The sequence below is a fragment of the Populus euphratica genome, unplaced genomic scaffold (genome assembly GCF_000495115.2).
Source record: "Populus euphratica unplaced genomic scaffold, PopEup_1.0 scaffold304.1, whole genome shotgun sequence".
Classification (NCBI taxonomy): Eukaryota; Viridiplantae; Streptophyta; class Magnoliopsida; order Malpighiales; family Salicaceae; genus Populus; species Populus euphratica.
Genome location: NW_011500190.1, coordinates 167,743 through 183,169, shown reverse-complemented (window position 1 = coordinate 183,169; position 15,427 = coordinate 167,743). Strand labels below are relative to the sequence as shown.

Below are 15,427 nucleotides of genomic sequence, written 5' to 3'. Positions count from 1 at the left end.
TTCCTTTCATAGCTCAGGTGTTGGTTATACCATAGAGTATGGACTATAAAAGTGCCAAGTATTTGTTATACTAAGTGTTATACAACATAAATCTAGATTAGTCATTTAAGAAGTAAAGTATTAAAGAGTGAACAAGATAACAAATACAAAACATGTTAGTATCAAACATTAAAGTTCATATTAAGTTTACAGTATACTTATTCTTATACCATTAGTGTAACCTTTTCACCTTGACATAATAAATTTAGCTAAACATAATGAAAGAAAGAAAAATAAATAAATAAAATAAGAACATAAATAAGATAAAAGTTAACTACGTAAAGGAAATGAATTGAAATGCATAAACTTGATATTAATAAAAGCAAACTTAAGCATTACAAAAATATAAAGAGAGAAAGCAAGAACATGATCTTGATCTGGAAGCCATAATGCCTAAATTCATGGAAAATGCCTCCTGTTATAGTCCACAATAGGGAATTATTGATTTGATGACTAATTGATGAGTGGGTGGCCAACTCTTGATTTGGTGACAATCCTTATCCTCTCTTGTCTGCTCAAAACATTATTGATAACGTTAGAATTGGAACCACTCGAATATGAAAGTTGTAGAAAATTATCTTAGCTTTTCAGGAAAAAAAAAATGAAGGTCATTTGGACTTCTAGAACTTCATATATGGGCCAAACACTAAATAATGCAAGGGCTGGAGGACAAATTTAGACTTCTTTATTGTTGCTACAATTTGGACTTGAAAATAGCCTTTCCAAATCATGCGCTCTATGAAAGTTATAGTCCTATGTCTTACCTTTTCATCCATATAAAATAGACCTAAATCCAAGATCTACAGCTCTAGATATGACCTAATTATCGAACAATGTTCTGGTTTGGACTGCACCAACATCTCTTTTCTAAGTTTGACCATCTCTTTTTCCTTTCAATTTCAATTCTTAAACTCATTAATGAATCTTTTTATTTATGTGATAGACCTGCATTTAAAATGAACATTTAATTCAAATTAAAGGTATCTTATGTTATTAGATATGTTATTATAAAACATGCTTTAGTTAAGGAGTTATTGATACTTCAAGTGCAAAATGATGATATAAAACCATGATAAAAATGCACTTTTAAGTACTAATCATTCATCATCAGAAATGTTGATTTCACCTTACAGGCATTCTCCGATTCTGACTGGGCCGCAAATAGAGATGACTACAAATCAGTTGGTGCTTGTTGTATTTACATGGGTTCTAACTTAATTTCTTAGAGTTGCAAACAACAACTTACAGTAGCAGCAATGATATGGAAGCTGAGTACAAAACAATTGCCAATACTGCTGGAGAACTCATCTGGTTTAAATCCATACTCTATGAACATGGTTTGCCCTAGCAGCATAGCCCCACTTTGTGGTGTGATAATATTGACGCAACTTACCTCATGTCTAATCCTAAATTTTATGCACGAACCAAACACATCCAGATTGATGTTCATTTCATCCACGACTAAGTTTGCAATAAAGAACTCGTGATTTAATTTATCTCCAACAAAGATTAGTTAGCCGATGCACTTACCAAACCTTTGCCACCAATAAAATTCAGATAGGTTCAACATAATCTAAATGTTCATGACCTACCTTCCAGATTGAGGAGACGTGTGGAAGATCAAGTAATGGTTACTGAATTCAAGAGTGAAGATACTGATCCATCCGTGAATGCAGTAACAAGAACTCCAAAAAATTACACAAAACAATCCTATGAAGATCAAGAATCTGATCCATCCATGATTGCAGTAGTAGCAACTTCAATAGATCACAATCCTCCATGAATATAGTAGCAGATGAATGACGGGAAGATATGATCTTGTGAATCCGAAGTCTACGGTTGTTACTAGCTATACCAATATTCTCGTTAGAATTTGTTAATGTAATGATATATATATATATATATATATAGTTTCTTATTAAAAAACATTAAGTGTGATTTTAATAGAAGTATATATGGATGAAAAGCCTTGAAAATATATTAAAATCTTTAATTGAGAATTTTGAAGGGTTAAAGTTAATTAAAATTGATTTTAAAAATTATTCGCGAAACACACCGTATGTTTTAAAATTTATCAAAAAGCCCCTTTTAAAGCCAATTATATATAATTTGTCACTACTGGCCGGGCATGGTGAGAGTGCGTGATGACATTAACAAAAATAAAAGGAAAATTGGTGATAACGACTTACTTCACGAAGAAGACTATTAAATTAACTGGCTGAGATAAATTTTTAATTTTATTAAATTATTGAAGTTAAAAATAGAGGGGCCAGAAGTAGTTGTAACCTAATTTGGAAGTTGTATAAACCGTTGTTTTTTAAAGTATTATTTTTATTTATAATTAATATATATTTATATATCAAAATTATTTAGAAATATCAAAAAAATTAATAAAAAATCCAAATTTATTAAAAAATATCGTTAGAACGCAAAAAAACCCTCTTAATTGAGAATATAGCAGTGGATTAATTCCCAGATCAAAATTAAAAAGACTTCCTTGCTCGATGATTATGGCTTCAAGTTGTAAACTCACTCGATAGGGTTTCCAATCCATCGTGCAAACAAAGTTAACTAAACCAAGTAACAGTGATTAAAGGAGGGTTTAATATCTTTTCCATCTTCTCTTCACCAGCCTCCAACCCCTCACATGCATGATGGCCTTGGCGCGCATAAACACCAACGCCAACAAGGAGAGGTGGAAATTAAAGGGAAAAGCAGCTGCTTACATGCTCTATGTGGCGGGGATCGACTCTGGAGCCCTAGCTTGAATTAATCCCAAACGAAGGCGTTGAATCACTAACACAGGAGTTTAAGAAATACAATATAATTAGCCAAGTGATAATGGATAGAAATCGACATTACATGCGTCCATACTTAATCTTACAGATAATGGAAGGTTTAAGCTTCTTGTGTGCCCTAAATATAAGCAGATCAAGCTACGTACTTCAGGTGTGTAAGTATGTATACGTCTTCTTACAACACTACATTATTTACATATCTTCAGTGGAAATAAAACAAGCTTGACCATTGATTGGAACGAGATAGATTCTTATTTCTGCCGACAGTAACCAGTCATTCTGGTTATGGTGCTCGAGCACATGTAGGCCATTATACCACGTCACATCCCCATGAAATACACGCCTTCACCCCCATTGGCGAATAGCGCCCTTGGATAGTTGCTAATCAACGTGCACCATATAATTGCGATGGGAGGGTTGAGTTACCTTTTCGCGTACCAGAACCAGGAGCCCATCTATAAAAGTAGAGGTGAGGCCGGGTGAGAATCGTGGGGTACTGTGGCATGGAAACACTAATTTGAAGTGGAAACGTTGGAGCAGTGAGAGGCAGACACTCTTGATCTCCATCAAGGCCATATCCTTACCCAAACACACCCTAAATCCACCTTGGAATACTGGATACTTGTAAGGGTTTTCAGAGAAGAAGACGCCATCTCTTAACCACCTCTCTGGCTTGAATTCTAGGCAATCCGGACCCCATATCTCTTCCATCCTTCCCATTGCGTAGGGATGATATGTAACCCGAGTTCCTCTCTTCACAAAAGTCCCATCGGGCAAGACATCATCTTGCTGACAAAACTTTGAATCAAATTGGATAGGAGGGTAAAGTCTCATACTCTCGTGCACTGCTGCTTGCAAATAGTGAAGCTGTTGAATTTCCTCAAAACTTTTGGGCGCCTGATTAGGACCTAGAACTCTATCTGCCTCCACCTGGATTGCTGAACCGATCTCTGGGTGCTTCGCCAGTAACCAGAAGAAGCTGGTTAAAGCTGAAGCAACAGTGTCACGGCCCGCTAAAAGGAAACTTATGACAATATCTCTCAAGTATGTTTCATCATCTACAGTGCGCATAAACCGAGACAGAAGATCTTTATGAGTTGAAAACCCCTTTACACGCTTTTGCCTCATTACCTCTTGTGCTAAAATGTCGATGATCTTGATAGCCTCTTTCATTTTCTTCTCAGAACCGATATTCAACTTCCGCTTGATCTTCCACACAAGGGGGGAGACAGCCATGGCTCTCTCGGCCGAAAATTTGGAAGCTAGGTCAAAAGCAACGGCGAATTCTGACATGGGTAAAGACAGCTGCAAGCACCTGGGGTCTAGCCCAAATGAAAATTGGCATATGCTATCGAATGAAAATCTTCGGAAAACATCTTGCAAGTCCAAAATCCCATCTTCTTTGCCCGAGAAGGAGACTAGTAGAGGAAGAAGGCGTTTCTCAATCTCACATCGAACGATCTCAAAAGCATTTGATCTTATAGAGAGCCTGTCGAGCTCTAGACTCGCCATGTTCTTCTGGAACCTCCACATGTCACCATCAACGTTGAATATGCCTCGACCCAAAAAGTCGCCCAGTATCAAAGAGAAAGGCTTCCCTTTGGGGTAATTATCAAATCTCGTTTTAAGCATATACTTAATGTTTTCTGGATTAGCTGTAATGATGTTGCCAAGAACATGTATGGGAACAGTTTTTGTCGGAGAATGTTTCAAGAGATGAGCATACCAATCACAAAGATTATCAAAACTTTTGGCCCAACTCAAGTTTAGATAAGCATCACATATCTCACAGTTGCACCACAGCTTTAGTAGCAGCAAGTAGAGAAAGAGAGCAAAACGAGGAGAAACGATGATGATGAAGACAAGGATAAAACAGAAGGCATAAAGAGCGTGCAAGAGCCAGGAAGATTCAAGCTCCATGGATGGATAATGATCAAACAAAAGCGGTAAAGAAGGTGAGGGAGAAGAAGAAGACGAAGAAGAAGAGGGATAGGGAGATAGTAGAATCAAACCGAATGGGAAGAGATCAATGAGAAAGACAAGCCAGCAATTGAAGTGTTTTTTTGCCCCTCTTAATCAATATTGGTAAAAACAGTTTTCCAGAGCCTTTTCCTCTGTATTTTCATTTTGAATAAGATTTATAAAACAATTTTTTAATAGTTCTCTTTTTGGGTGGTCTTCATTTTTTCCATTAATACCAAAAAGAAAAACACTTCATCAAAGGAGAGTGATTCTACATCATGATTATTCCCACAAGTAATTTTGAAAAAACATCCATGTAGAAATGGTTGCAGTTATGAACTGGCAAAAAACTTGATCTTGATTTTTCTTCGAGAAAACCCAAGACACCCTTGCAAGCCCCCCCCTGCTTCATGATTAAACGAAATAACTATTATATTAAATAAATAAAAAGAAAAGAGAAAAGCGAAGACAGAATCACATGAAGATCTCGTGCGCTACAAAGCATGCAACTCCACTAGAGTCATCTCCCACGTCACCTGATAGCTAATCACTAACTTGCAAAAATTGACCCACGTGTTTTATTCTTATCCGTACCACACTTGAAAAATTCCAAACCCAATACTGTAAACAACAATCCTGCATGTGCAAGCTTCAGGGTGTATAAATTAATTATTTTAATTTAAATAAATAAAATAATATAGAGTAAGTAAAGAGTTGATCTCGTAAGAAAAATCTAACTCACATCTTTATATTAGATGATTCGAAGTTGGGGGTTTTAAAGTTATATATGCTATGCTAAGGTAAATACAATAAAATAATCAAGTTAAATTAAATAAATTCAAAAATTACCAAGGAAAAAATCTTGGTCTCAAGTTAATGTTCACATATGAAAATGAAAACTAATCATTAAAATGATATATTAATTTATATTTTGAATTTTTTTTTAATATTAGTCAGTCAACCGATCTACAGTATAACTAACCCCAACTATTAAACAACCATAGTATTTGCATTAGTAATTTAATTTAATGGCAGCCTTAAGAACTAGATAGATTAATAAATCTAAAAAATATAACTGTTTGTAGTCTATGTTTAATTTAATTAAATATTTTCTCTAAGATTAACAACATAGATCCACCATAATTATTAAACTCAGTCACTTCACAAGTTTAAATATCACAACTTTGGTTTTGATAGCAAATTTAGTAATAGATTAGTTTGAATAATAATTTAAAGTTTGTTCTAACAATCAAACTAAACAATCGTAGGAAATAAACTTAGAAAAACATTTATATTCATTATATAAACTAAAAGGAAAAGATAGAATAGATCTCACAGTTTTTATCATTTAAAGATTTTTGTATCCTTTCAACCAAGAAAAAGAATTTGGCCTTGCATGTGTATCAAAACACTAATGAAGAGAATAAATAAGAACATCATTAATTTTAGGTACAGGAGAAAATGGTGGAGTTTTCTTCTTCTTTTTTGGATGCCTCCTCTCTTTTTTTCTTTCTCTCTTTCTTTTTATTTAATAGGAAACCCTAATTTCTGCATCCCTCTAATCCGTTTGTATCCTCCTAAAAAATAAAAATAGTCATTTTTAAAGTAGACAATTTTCATTTAAGTCAAACTAGTTTCTTCACAAAACCTATCTACTATAGAATTTATAAGTTGTCTTATATAAATCATATATCTCTCATATGAGCTCCTTTTCTGTTGATATTTGATAGGTTAATAGGTCTTTGAGTCAGGAATCTAAAAAAATTGAGTTTGCATTAAATAAACTTCTTTAATTCAAGATATTCAAGTCGGAATGACCGAAAGTTAAAATAAGCAAAATATGAGACTTGTCTTTGAAGGCTACGATTTCCATGCCCTTTATTTTTTATTTTTCTTTCCATAAATGTATAAAAAGATATGGATGTTAGCTTTCTAATGCCACTGGAATAACTTTATTTCAACCTCTACAACTCAGGTTCTGCATAAAACATCGATCAAATGTCAAATTTATCAATATTCGATATAAGTTGGAATATGGCCTGAATTTTTATCTTCAATTTACTCTTTTTTTAGAATCTTATTTCCAAAAGTGTCTTTAAAACATAAAAGATTATTAAGGTATTATATATATAAAACATAGATAAAATACTAGGTAAATATAAATAAAACCATCAAATAATATGGTGGCATCAATGGAGATATGTATATATTCATATTTATAGGAGAGATTATAGGGGAAGACTTTTACCTATAGACGAGAGTTAGGAGGGAGGTGCTAAAGCTAGAGGCATATAAGGCAACCTCCAACTCTATTAGCTTTTACAAGATTGGTGGTTCGCACTAAGCTGCAAGCCATACTAAAATAATTTTTTATATATAGAAAAAGCTTATGTAATGTCGTTGTGTTTTTAAAAAGAAAAAAATACAACTCAGGTTATAAATCTAGTTGAGTTTAATAAGTTTGTTTCATTCAATTATGTGATAAAAAAAAGTCAATCGCGGTAAAAAAATCAAACTAAACAAAAAAATTATGATGCCCAATCCTTAGCCAACCAAATAATGAAGGACAAGGATTTAAAAAATATTAAAAAAATCCCAAATCAACACAAGTTAGCTAGTTGAATATATGACACAACTCATAAGATCGAATAATATAATAAGAAAATAAATCAAAATAAATTACGAAGCCTAATTAATAAACATCTTAATATGAAATGATAAAATTGAAAAAAATAACAAAAAAAAAACTAACCGAAGTAAACTCGAATGAACCTATGACTTGAGTGGTGAGACTAGAATAGTTCTATGAAAAGTAAACCAAAAAAAATTATAAAAACTAATTCCTAACCAATTAAATATTAAAGGATAAAATTAAAAAATAAATTGTTACTAAAAATAAAAATTAAGAGCTAATGAGCAAATTAAAGTAAAAAAGGAAAAAAAACTATAGTAATCTTCTTAGGCCATTGTAAATTGTGTAAGGAAAATAATAATATCAATTACCATTAAATGTCATATCGTGTGAACAATCCTTCGGTTTCATGATTCAAAGGCATATTTCACATAAAGAAAGGAAGCTAAAGATGATATGATAAAATATAATTTTATAATAGATATGAATATCAATTTTTATGATTTTAGATGATTCACACCAAGAAATATATTCTCGGGTCTTGGCCAACTCATTATGTTTTAGCAACTAGTGATCATAGTTCATCTTTAAGAGACAATCTCGACATAGATCCAATGTGTCGCACATCACACGCGCAATGTTTGTAGCGATTTTTGTTCGATTGCTTGATTTAGGAGGCACCACCTAGTATTTAATTGAAGGTTACTAGAAAACTCGGATGTATTGGTCTTTGTCAGAGATTCATGGGTAAGAGACTGGTTGTGGCTAAGAAAGGTTTTAGCACTCTTAGTACACCCTACCTAAGGCAAGTTGCTTTGTCAGTTGACTTTAGGGTTAGGTGTTAAAACACCCCTTCAAGCTTAATTGCTTAGGTTAGGGAGGCTACGAAACCAAACTTATTTATATTTTTATTATCATCATTTTTTTTGCTTGTTTTTTTTGTTTTTTTTTGTTTTTTTAAAATTATATACTATCCCTTTCCCTTAGTTGTTACCTTTAATAAAAGAATATAAATAATATAATAATCCAATATGCAACCCACAATCATATGTTAAAGTGTGTGTGTGAAAATGAAGGTTTAAGAATACATGTTAAATGAGTATATGAGCAGAATTAAGTGATAATAATACGAGAGTTTGTAAATATAAATATTTCGAGAAGTATTATAATATAAGAATAGTTACTAGGATGCGTCTCAAGAGTTAGTTTAACAAAAGAGCTCCTTTACTCTGTCATCATAGTAACAATAATTTTGCACATGTTTTATAAAATGGAAAACACAGTTAGTTTTTTTTTTTAACTACTACTCTCTGCCCCCAACCAAAATGAGACATTGTCCTCAATTTTCTAAAATAGAAAGATAGAGTATATAAGATATCACCTGAAATAACGAACACTGACAAACCTAAAACACACTTAAATAAATATAAGAAACAACAAAACACAATAATAAAAGTAAAAGACATAAAGATTCACAAATAAAGACTCAAATCTAATATAAGCTTTTTACAGCGTTCCTTAGATGACCAGTTTATGCGACTCATAGAGAGATCAATTACAGTAATAAAATATTATAATTGGTCAATCAATTGTTCAATAGTAGCAACAAAGATTATGATTTGTCGTACAGAAGATGTTAGAAATTCCCATTTCACAACATGATCAAGAAAAGACAATAACTTATCATAATAACCATTAACATTTAACAGACCTATGGGTTTATGGTGAATGTGCAATTGGGCCCAAGAGAAAATATGAAAGATCTCTTCCAATGTACCTAGACCACCTGGTAAGGCAATGAAGGCATCACCATGGTTAAACATTGTATTCATTCAAGCAGACATTGTAGAGACCTGTAGTTCCTCTCCAATTATTTTTCCAATGACATCCCCTTATGCTAAAGTTTCGGGGACGCCCCCCAAAACTTGACTACCTCCTAAAAATGCACCTTTTGACACACCTTCCATTAACCCAAGACTGCCTCCCCCATACACTAAATGAATCTTTCTCTCAGCTAGCACTTGACCAAGATGATTTGCTGATTCTAAAAACTCATTTTCTTTTCTAGGACTAGATCCATTGAAAACAAAAATATTTCTTATTTGATGACTTGAGGAACTTGCCATTTTTACATACTTCTATATTTGTTGAATGCATGGGTTGAGTAGAAATGAAAGGAAAGAAGAGAGGATTTTATAAATGAGAAATTAAAAAGGCAATCATACCACCTATATGTAGGCCAACTAGAGTCTCACACATACACTCTCTCTCTTGTTATTTATTTATTTATTTATTTTTGAAAAAGCATGTATATGTATAGGTAGTTGTGATTGTGGCTTACATCTTCCTTTGGTTTTACATTCAAGAACGGCTTAAACGCCCTCTATGGGTCGAAGATAGGCTTCCCGTCCAGTTTTCTTCAAAACTAGCAAATAGGGTCTTTTTTTAGTCAGATTCCCAAGACTAAGTCGATCATGCTCTTTATAAAAATAGGGTCATAAATCATGAACTGCACGATGCATATCTCTATTAGGATGCGTCTCTAGAGTTAATAGAAGATTATCTAAAGACTCCTTACTCAGACAATCCTTAATGAATTATATTTTATCTTCACAGATTATAGATATTATTCCTAAAGAATGACATTGTGCATTATAAGTTGATTGATACTTAAAAGTGTATTTTTATCAAGGTTTTATATCATCATTCTGCACTTGAAGTATCAATAACTCCTTAACTAAAGCATGTTTTAATAATATATCTAATAATATAAGATACCTTTAATTTGTGGTAAATGTCCATTTTAAATGCAGACCTATCACATAAATGAAAGGATTGATTGATGAATTTAAGAACTGAAAATGAAAGGATAAAGACATGGCCAAACTTAGAAAAGAGATGTTGGTGCAATCCAAACCGGAATACTATTCGGTAATTGGGTTATATCTGGAGCTATAGATCTCAGATTTAGGTCTACTTTATATGGATGGAATGGTAAGACATAGGCCTACAACTTTTATATGGACCCCAAGATCTAAAAAGGCCATTTTCAAGTCCAAATTATTGCAACAACAAAGAAGCCCGAGTTTGTCCTCCAACCCAAGCTCTATTCAGTATTTTTGTCATATCTAGAGTTCTAGAAGTAAAAATGAGCTAAATGTTTTATACAAGAAAGCTGAGACAATTTCCTACAACTTTCATGTTTTCAAGTGGCTCCAATTTGGACATTATCAATGATGTTTTGGGTAAACAAGAGAAGATAAGGATTGTCACCAAGTCAAGAGTTGGTCACCCACTTATTAATTAGTCATCAAATCAATAGTTTCCAATTATGACCTATAAAAGAAGGCATTTGCCATGCATTTAAGCATCTTGGTTTGTAGATCAAGATCATGCTCTTGCTTTCTCTCTTTGTATTTTTTGTAATGTTTATGCTTTGCTTTCATTAATATCAAGTTTATGCCTTTCATTTCCTTTCCTTTACTTAGTTAACTTTTATCTTATTTATGTTCTTATTTTATTTATCTATTTTTCTTTCTTTCATTATGTCTAGCTAAGTTTATTATGTCAAGGTGAAAAGGTTACACTCATGGTGTAAGAATAAGTATAGTATAAACTTAATATGGACTTTAATGTTTGATACTAACATGTTTTATATTTGTTATCTTGTTCACTCTTTAATACTTTGCTTGTTAAATGACTAATCTTGATTTATGTTATATAACACTTGGTATAACAAATACTTGGCACTTTCATAGCCCATACTGTATGGTATAACCGACACCTGAGCGATGAAAGAAACTTGATTTGTTGTTAACATAAGTTATAATCATGAATGCTTGATGAAATTTACAAGTATTAACATTAATTGAATAAGATGACTAATGTAATTATGTTAACAATCTATAATCTGATTGAAACCTCCTTTGTGTGTGGTTTCCAATTGAATAATAAGAGTTTATACTATACTTGTTTGACATACCATTAGTGGAACCTCTAACCTTGATATTTGTTATTATCATTGTTTAATCTTTACATTAATATTCCATCTTGAAGTTCTCATCTTCTTATTCTTCTTCTCCTTCTTTTTCTTTATTATTATTATTATTATTATTATTATTATTATTAGTACTACTACTACTACTACTACTACTACTACTACTATTATTGTTGTTATTGTTATTGCTGTTATTATTATTGTTGTTGTTATTGTTACTGTCATCTATAATTTATACAATTAACCTCCTTGTGGTTTGACCCCGATCTTGCCGGGTTATTTATTACTTCGACACTCCTGCACTTGGGAGAAGACATCAATCTTTTAGTCATGTCATAAGTCCATCTGGCACATCGATGACAGATTTTCAGCCGTTTTATGCGACGTTTCTTTGCAAAAGTGCTTTTACCTATTCCAGACATGTGTGAAATGAAGGAATTAGAGGACTCATCTGATAATCAAACCTTTGCTTTAATCAACCAATGAATATCTTTAGGAATTTCATGATTCATTAACAACCTCAATCTTACACATCTAGAATGATAAATTTTTGTAATCACATTATGAGGTAAAGCGGGAAAATACTTTTTGAATTTTTCAAGATTAGTGTCTATTTTCAAATGAGAATTAGAAGAGAGATTCAAAGAATTGGACAAATATATACACAAATATAAGTTATTATGGAAAACTAAAAGAACCGACTTGAGTCACGGAGTACTGTTGTTTGTCATTTGACCGGGGTGAGAGAAACTAGCAAAAATCACTAAAAAAGAAACATAAAAACAATTTGAGGGAAAAAATCAATCTTTATATACAGGATCACCCAATTCAATAGATTCATTTTCAACTGAAAAATTGTCAAAGTCAACTTTCAAATTTTATCCATTTACCTTAAAAACATTATCATTCTTTGGATTCTTGATATCACAGGCCTCATATGGATACACACGTTTCACAATGAAAGGACCGCTCCATTTTGATCTTAGTTTCCAAGAAATAAATGGAGTCGAGAATCATAAAGCAAGACTTTTTGACCAACATTGAATGTTTTTCTCAGTATTTTCTTGTCATGAAACTCTTTGATTCTTGCTTTATGAATTCTTGAATTTTTATATGTATCATTTCTTATTTTTGCAAGCTCATTTATTTGTAATTTTCGCCATTGACTAGCATCATCAAGATTTGAATTGAAAGCTTTAATAGCCCAATAAGCTTTATGTTCAAGTTCCACAGGCAAGTGACAAGGTTTTCCATAGACTAATCTATAAGGTGACATACCTAATGATGTTTTATAAGTAGTTCAACAAGCCCAAAGTGCATCATTAAGCCTTAAAGACCAATATTTCCTACTGGGGTTCACTATTTTCTCCAAAATGTGTTTGATCTCCCTATTAGCAAGCTCTACTTATCCACTTGTTTGAGGGTGATAAGGGGTGACAACTTTGTGTGTGATTTTATATTTCTTCATTAAAGACTTAAATTGCTTGTTGCAAAAATATGTCCCACCATCACTTATCATGGCTCGAGGGATTCCAAATCGATTCAAAATATTTTCTTTCAAAAACTTTATCAATGGTTTATGATCATTATTTCAACTTGGAATTGTCTCTATCCATTTGAAACATAATTTACTACGACTAATATGTACAAGAAACCAAATGATGGAGGAAATGGACTCATGAAATCTATACCCCAACAGTCAAAGATCTCAATGACAAGAATAGGATTTAAAGACATCATGTGACGTTTTGAAATAGATCCTAACTTTTGATAATTTTCACAAGACTTGCAAAATACATGTGATTCCTTGAACATGGTGGGCTAGTGGAATCCACTGTGTAAGATTTTTGCAGTTGTCTTTCTTGATAAGAAATGGCCCTCACATGCCTTAGAATGACAAAATTTAATGACACTACTTACCTCATTATCAGAAATACACCTTCAAAATATTTGATCAGGATAATATTTGAATAAATATGGGTCATCCCAATAAAAGTTCACTTGCTTCAAGAAGTTTCTTTTATCTTGGGTACTCAAATGAGGTAGCAATTGTCTTTAAACAAGAAAATTGACAATATTAGCAAACCAAGGCATTGTAAAGACATAAAGTAAAGATTCATCTAGAAAGTAATCATCGATTAATGTGATGTCAGTTTTTAAATCTATTGTTAGTCTTGACAAATGATCTGCGATAACATTTTCGATGCTTTTCTTATCTTTGATTGTGATATCAATTTCTTGAAGTAACAAAATTCATCACACCAATCTAGTTTTAGAATCTTTCTTAGAAAGAAGATATTTCAATGCTGCATGATCACTAAAAACAACAATAGGTGTGCCAACAAGATAATACCTAAATTTTTCACATACAAATACTACTGTAAGTAATTTTTTTTCAGTAGTGGTGTAATTCATTTGAGCATTATTTAAAGTTTTACTTGCATAGTAAATCACATAATGTTTCTTATATTTTTTTGTCCTAAAACAGCACCTATGGCATAATCACTAGCGTCACATATTATTTCAAAAGGTAATGACCAATCAGGAGGTTGAATGACATGAGCACAAGTAAGCAAGTTTTTAAGTTTAACAAAGGCTTCTTCACAATATTCAGTCCATTCAAAAATATTATCCTTTGTTAAAAGGTTACTTAAAAGCTTAGATATTACACTAAAATCTTTGATGATCCTTCTATAAAAACCAGCATGTCCTAAGAATGATCTAATATCTTTAATAGATTTTGGTGTTGGCAAGTTAGCAATTAACTCAATTTTAGATTTGTCAACCTTAATTTCTTTTGATGAAATAATATGACCAAGTACAATGCCGTTTGTTATTATAAAGTGATATTTTTCCCAATTCAATACAAGATTCTTCTCTTCACACCTACTTAAAACCTTTTCTAAATTAGTCAAATACTCATCAAATGAATCGCCAAAAATAGAAAAATCATTTATAAAAATCTTAAAAAAATATTTAACCATATCACTAAATATACTGAGCATGCATCTTTGAAATGTGACTAGTGTATTACATAATCCAAAAGGCATCCTTCGATATGTAAAAGTATCAAATGAACATGTGAAAATAGTCTTCTCTTGATCTTCCAATGCAATTTTAATTTGGTTGTAACCTGAATAGCCATCTAGAAAATAATAAAATTCATGACCTGCAACTATTTCTAGAATTTGATCTATTAAAGGTAAAGAAAAATGATATTTTCTAGTCATTGAATTAATTTTTATATAGTCAATGCACATGTGCCAACTAGTAACAGTCCTAGTAGGAATTAACTCATTGTTCTCATTTGTTATCACAGTGACTCTAGACTTCTTGGGTACAACTTAGGTAGGATTTACCCATTTGCTGTCAGAAATAGGATAAATGATTCCATTATTTGAAAGTTTAATGACTTTATTTTTCACTACTTTTTTCATATTAGGATTGTGCCTTCGTTGCATTTCTCTAGAGTGTTTAACATTTTCGTCCAAATAAATTCTATGTGTACAAATCAAATGACTAATTTCTTTTATATCAGTTATGGTCCATCCTAATGCATTTTGATGCATTTTCAGAGTTTGTAATAACTTACCTTTTTTATGTGCATTAAGTTTGGAAGAGATTATTACCAGAAAAGTTTTATTTTCTCCTAAAAATAAGAATTTGAGATTGAATGGCAACGCCTTCAAATCAGGTTTGGGTGGTTGAACACTTGAAGGTATGGCTTTAATTGATCATGGTGACAATTCCTTAATTTGTGGTCTCCAATTACTGGCCTTTGATTCTTCCTGAAAATAAATCATTTGCAAGTCATCAGATTCATCAATCTCAATTGCACTGGAAGTGGTTTGAAATTGATCATGAATTAATTTTTCAGTAAAGTCCACTTCCTGTAAATCATTATCATCTCTAGGTTGCTTGCAAATGTTGAAAATATTCATCTCCAATGTCATGTTTCCAAATGATAGCTTCATCAGTCCATTCCTACAATTAAACAAT

The 15,427-nt window shown here is 32.1% G+C and overlaps 1 protein-coding gene across 1 annotated transcript; it reads right to left on the bottom strand.

The window, feature by feature from the left end:
• Positions 1-2,866: 2,866 nt before the first annotated feature.
• On the bottom strand, positions 2,867-4,975 carry LOC105111691 (cytochrome P450 94C1-like). Its single transcript, XM_011007133.1, has one exon. The coding sequence runs from the start codon at positions 4,755-4,757 to the stop codon at positions 3,219-3,221; it is 1,539 nt and encodes a 512-aa protein (XP_011005435.1). The 5' UTR covers positions 4,758-4,975; the 3' UTR covers positions 2,867-3,218.
• Positions 4,976-15,427: the final 10,452 nt, after the last annotated feature.

Bases quoted from the DNA above. Each gene is read 5' to 3' on its own strand.
- LOC105111691 (XM_011007133.1), bottom strand. From the start codon at position 4,757: ATGGAGCTTGAATCTTCCTGGCTCTTGCACGCTCTTTATGCCTTCTGT.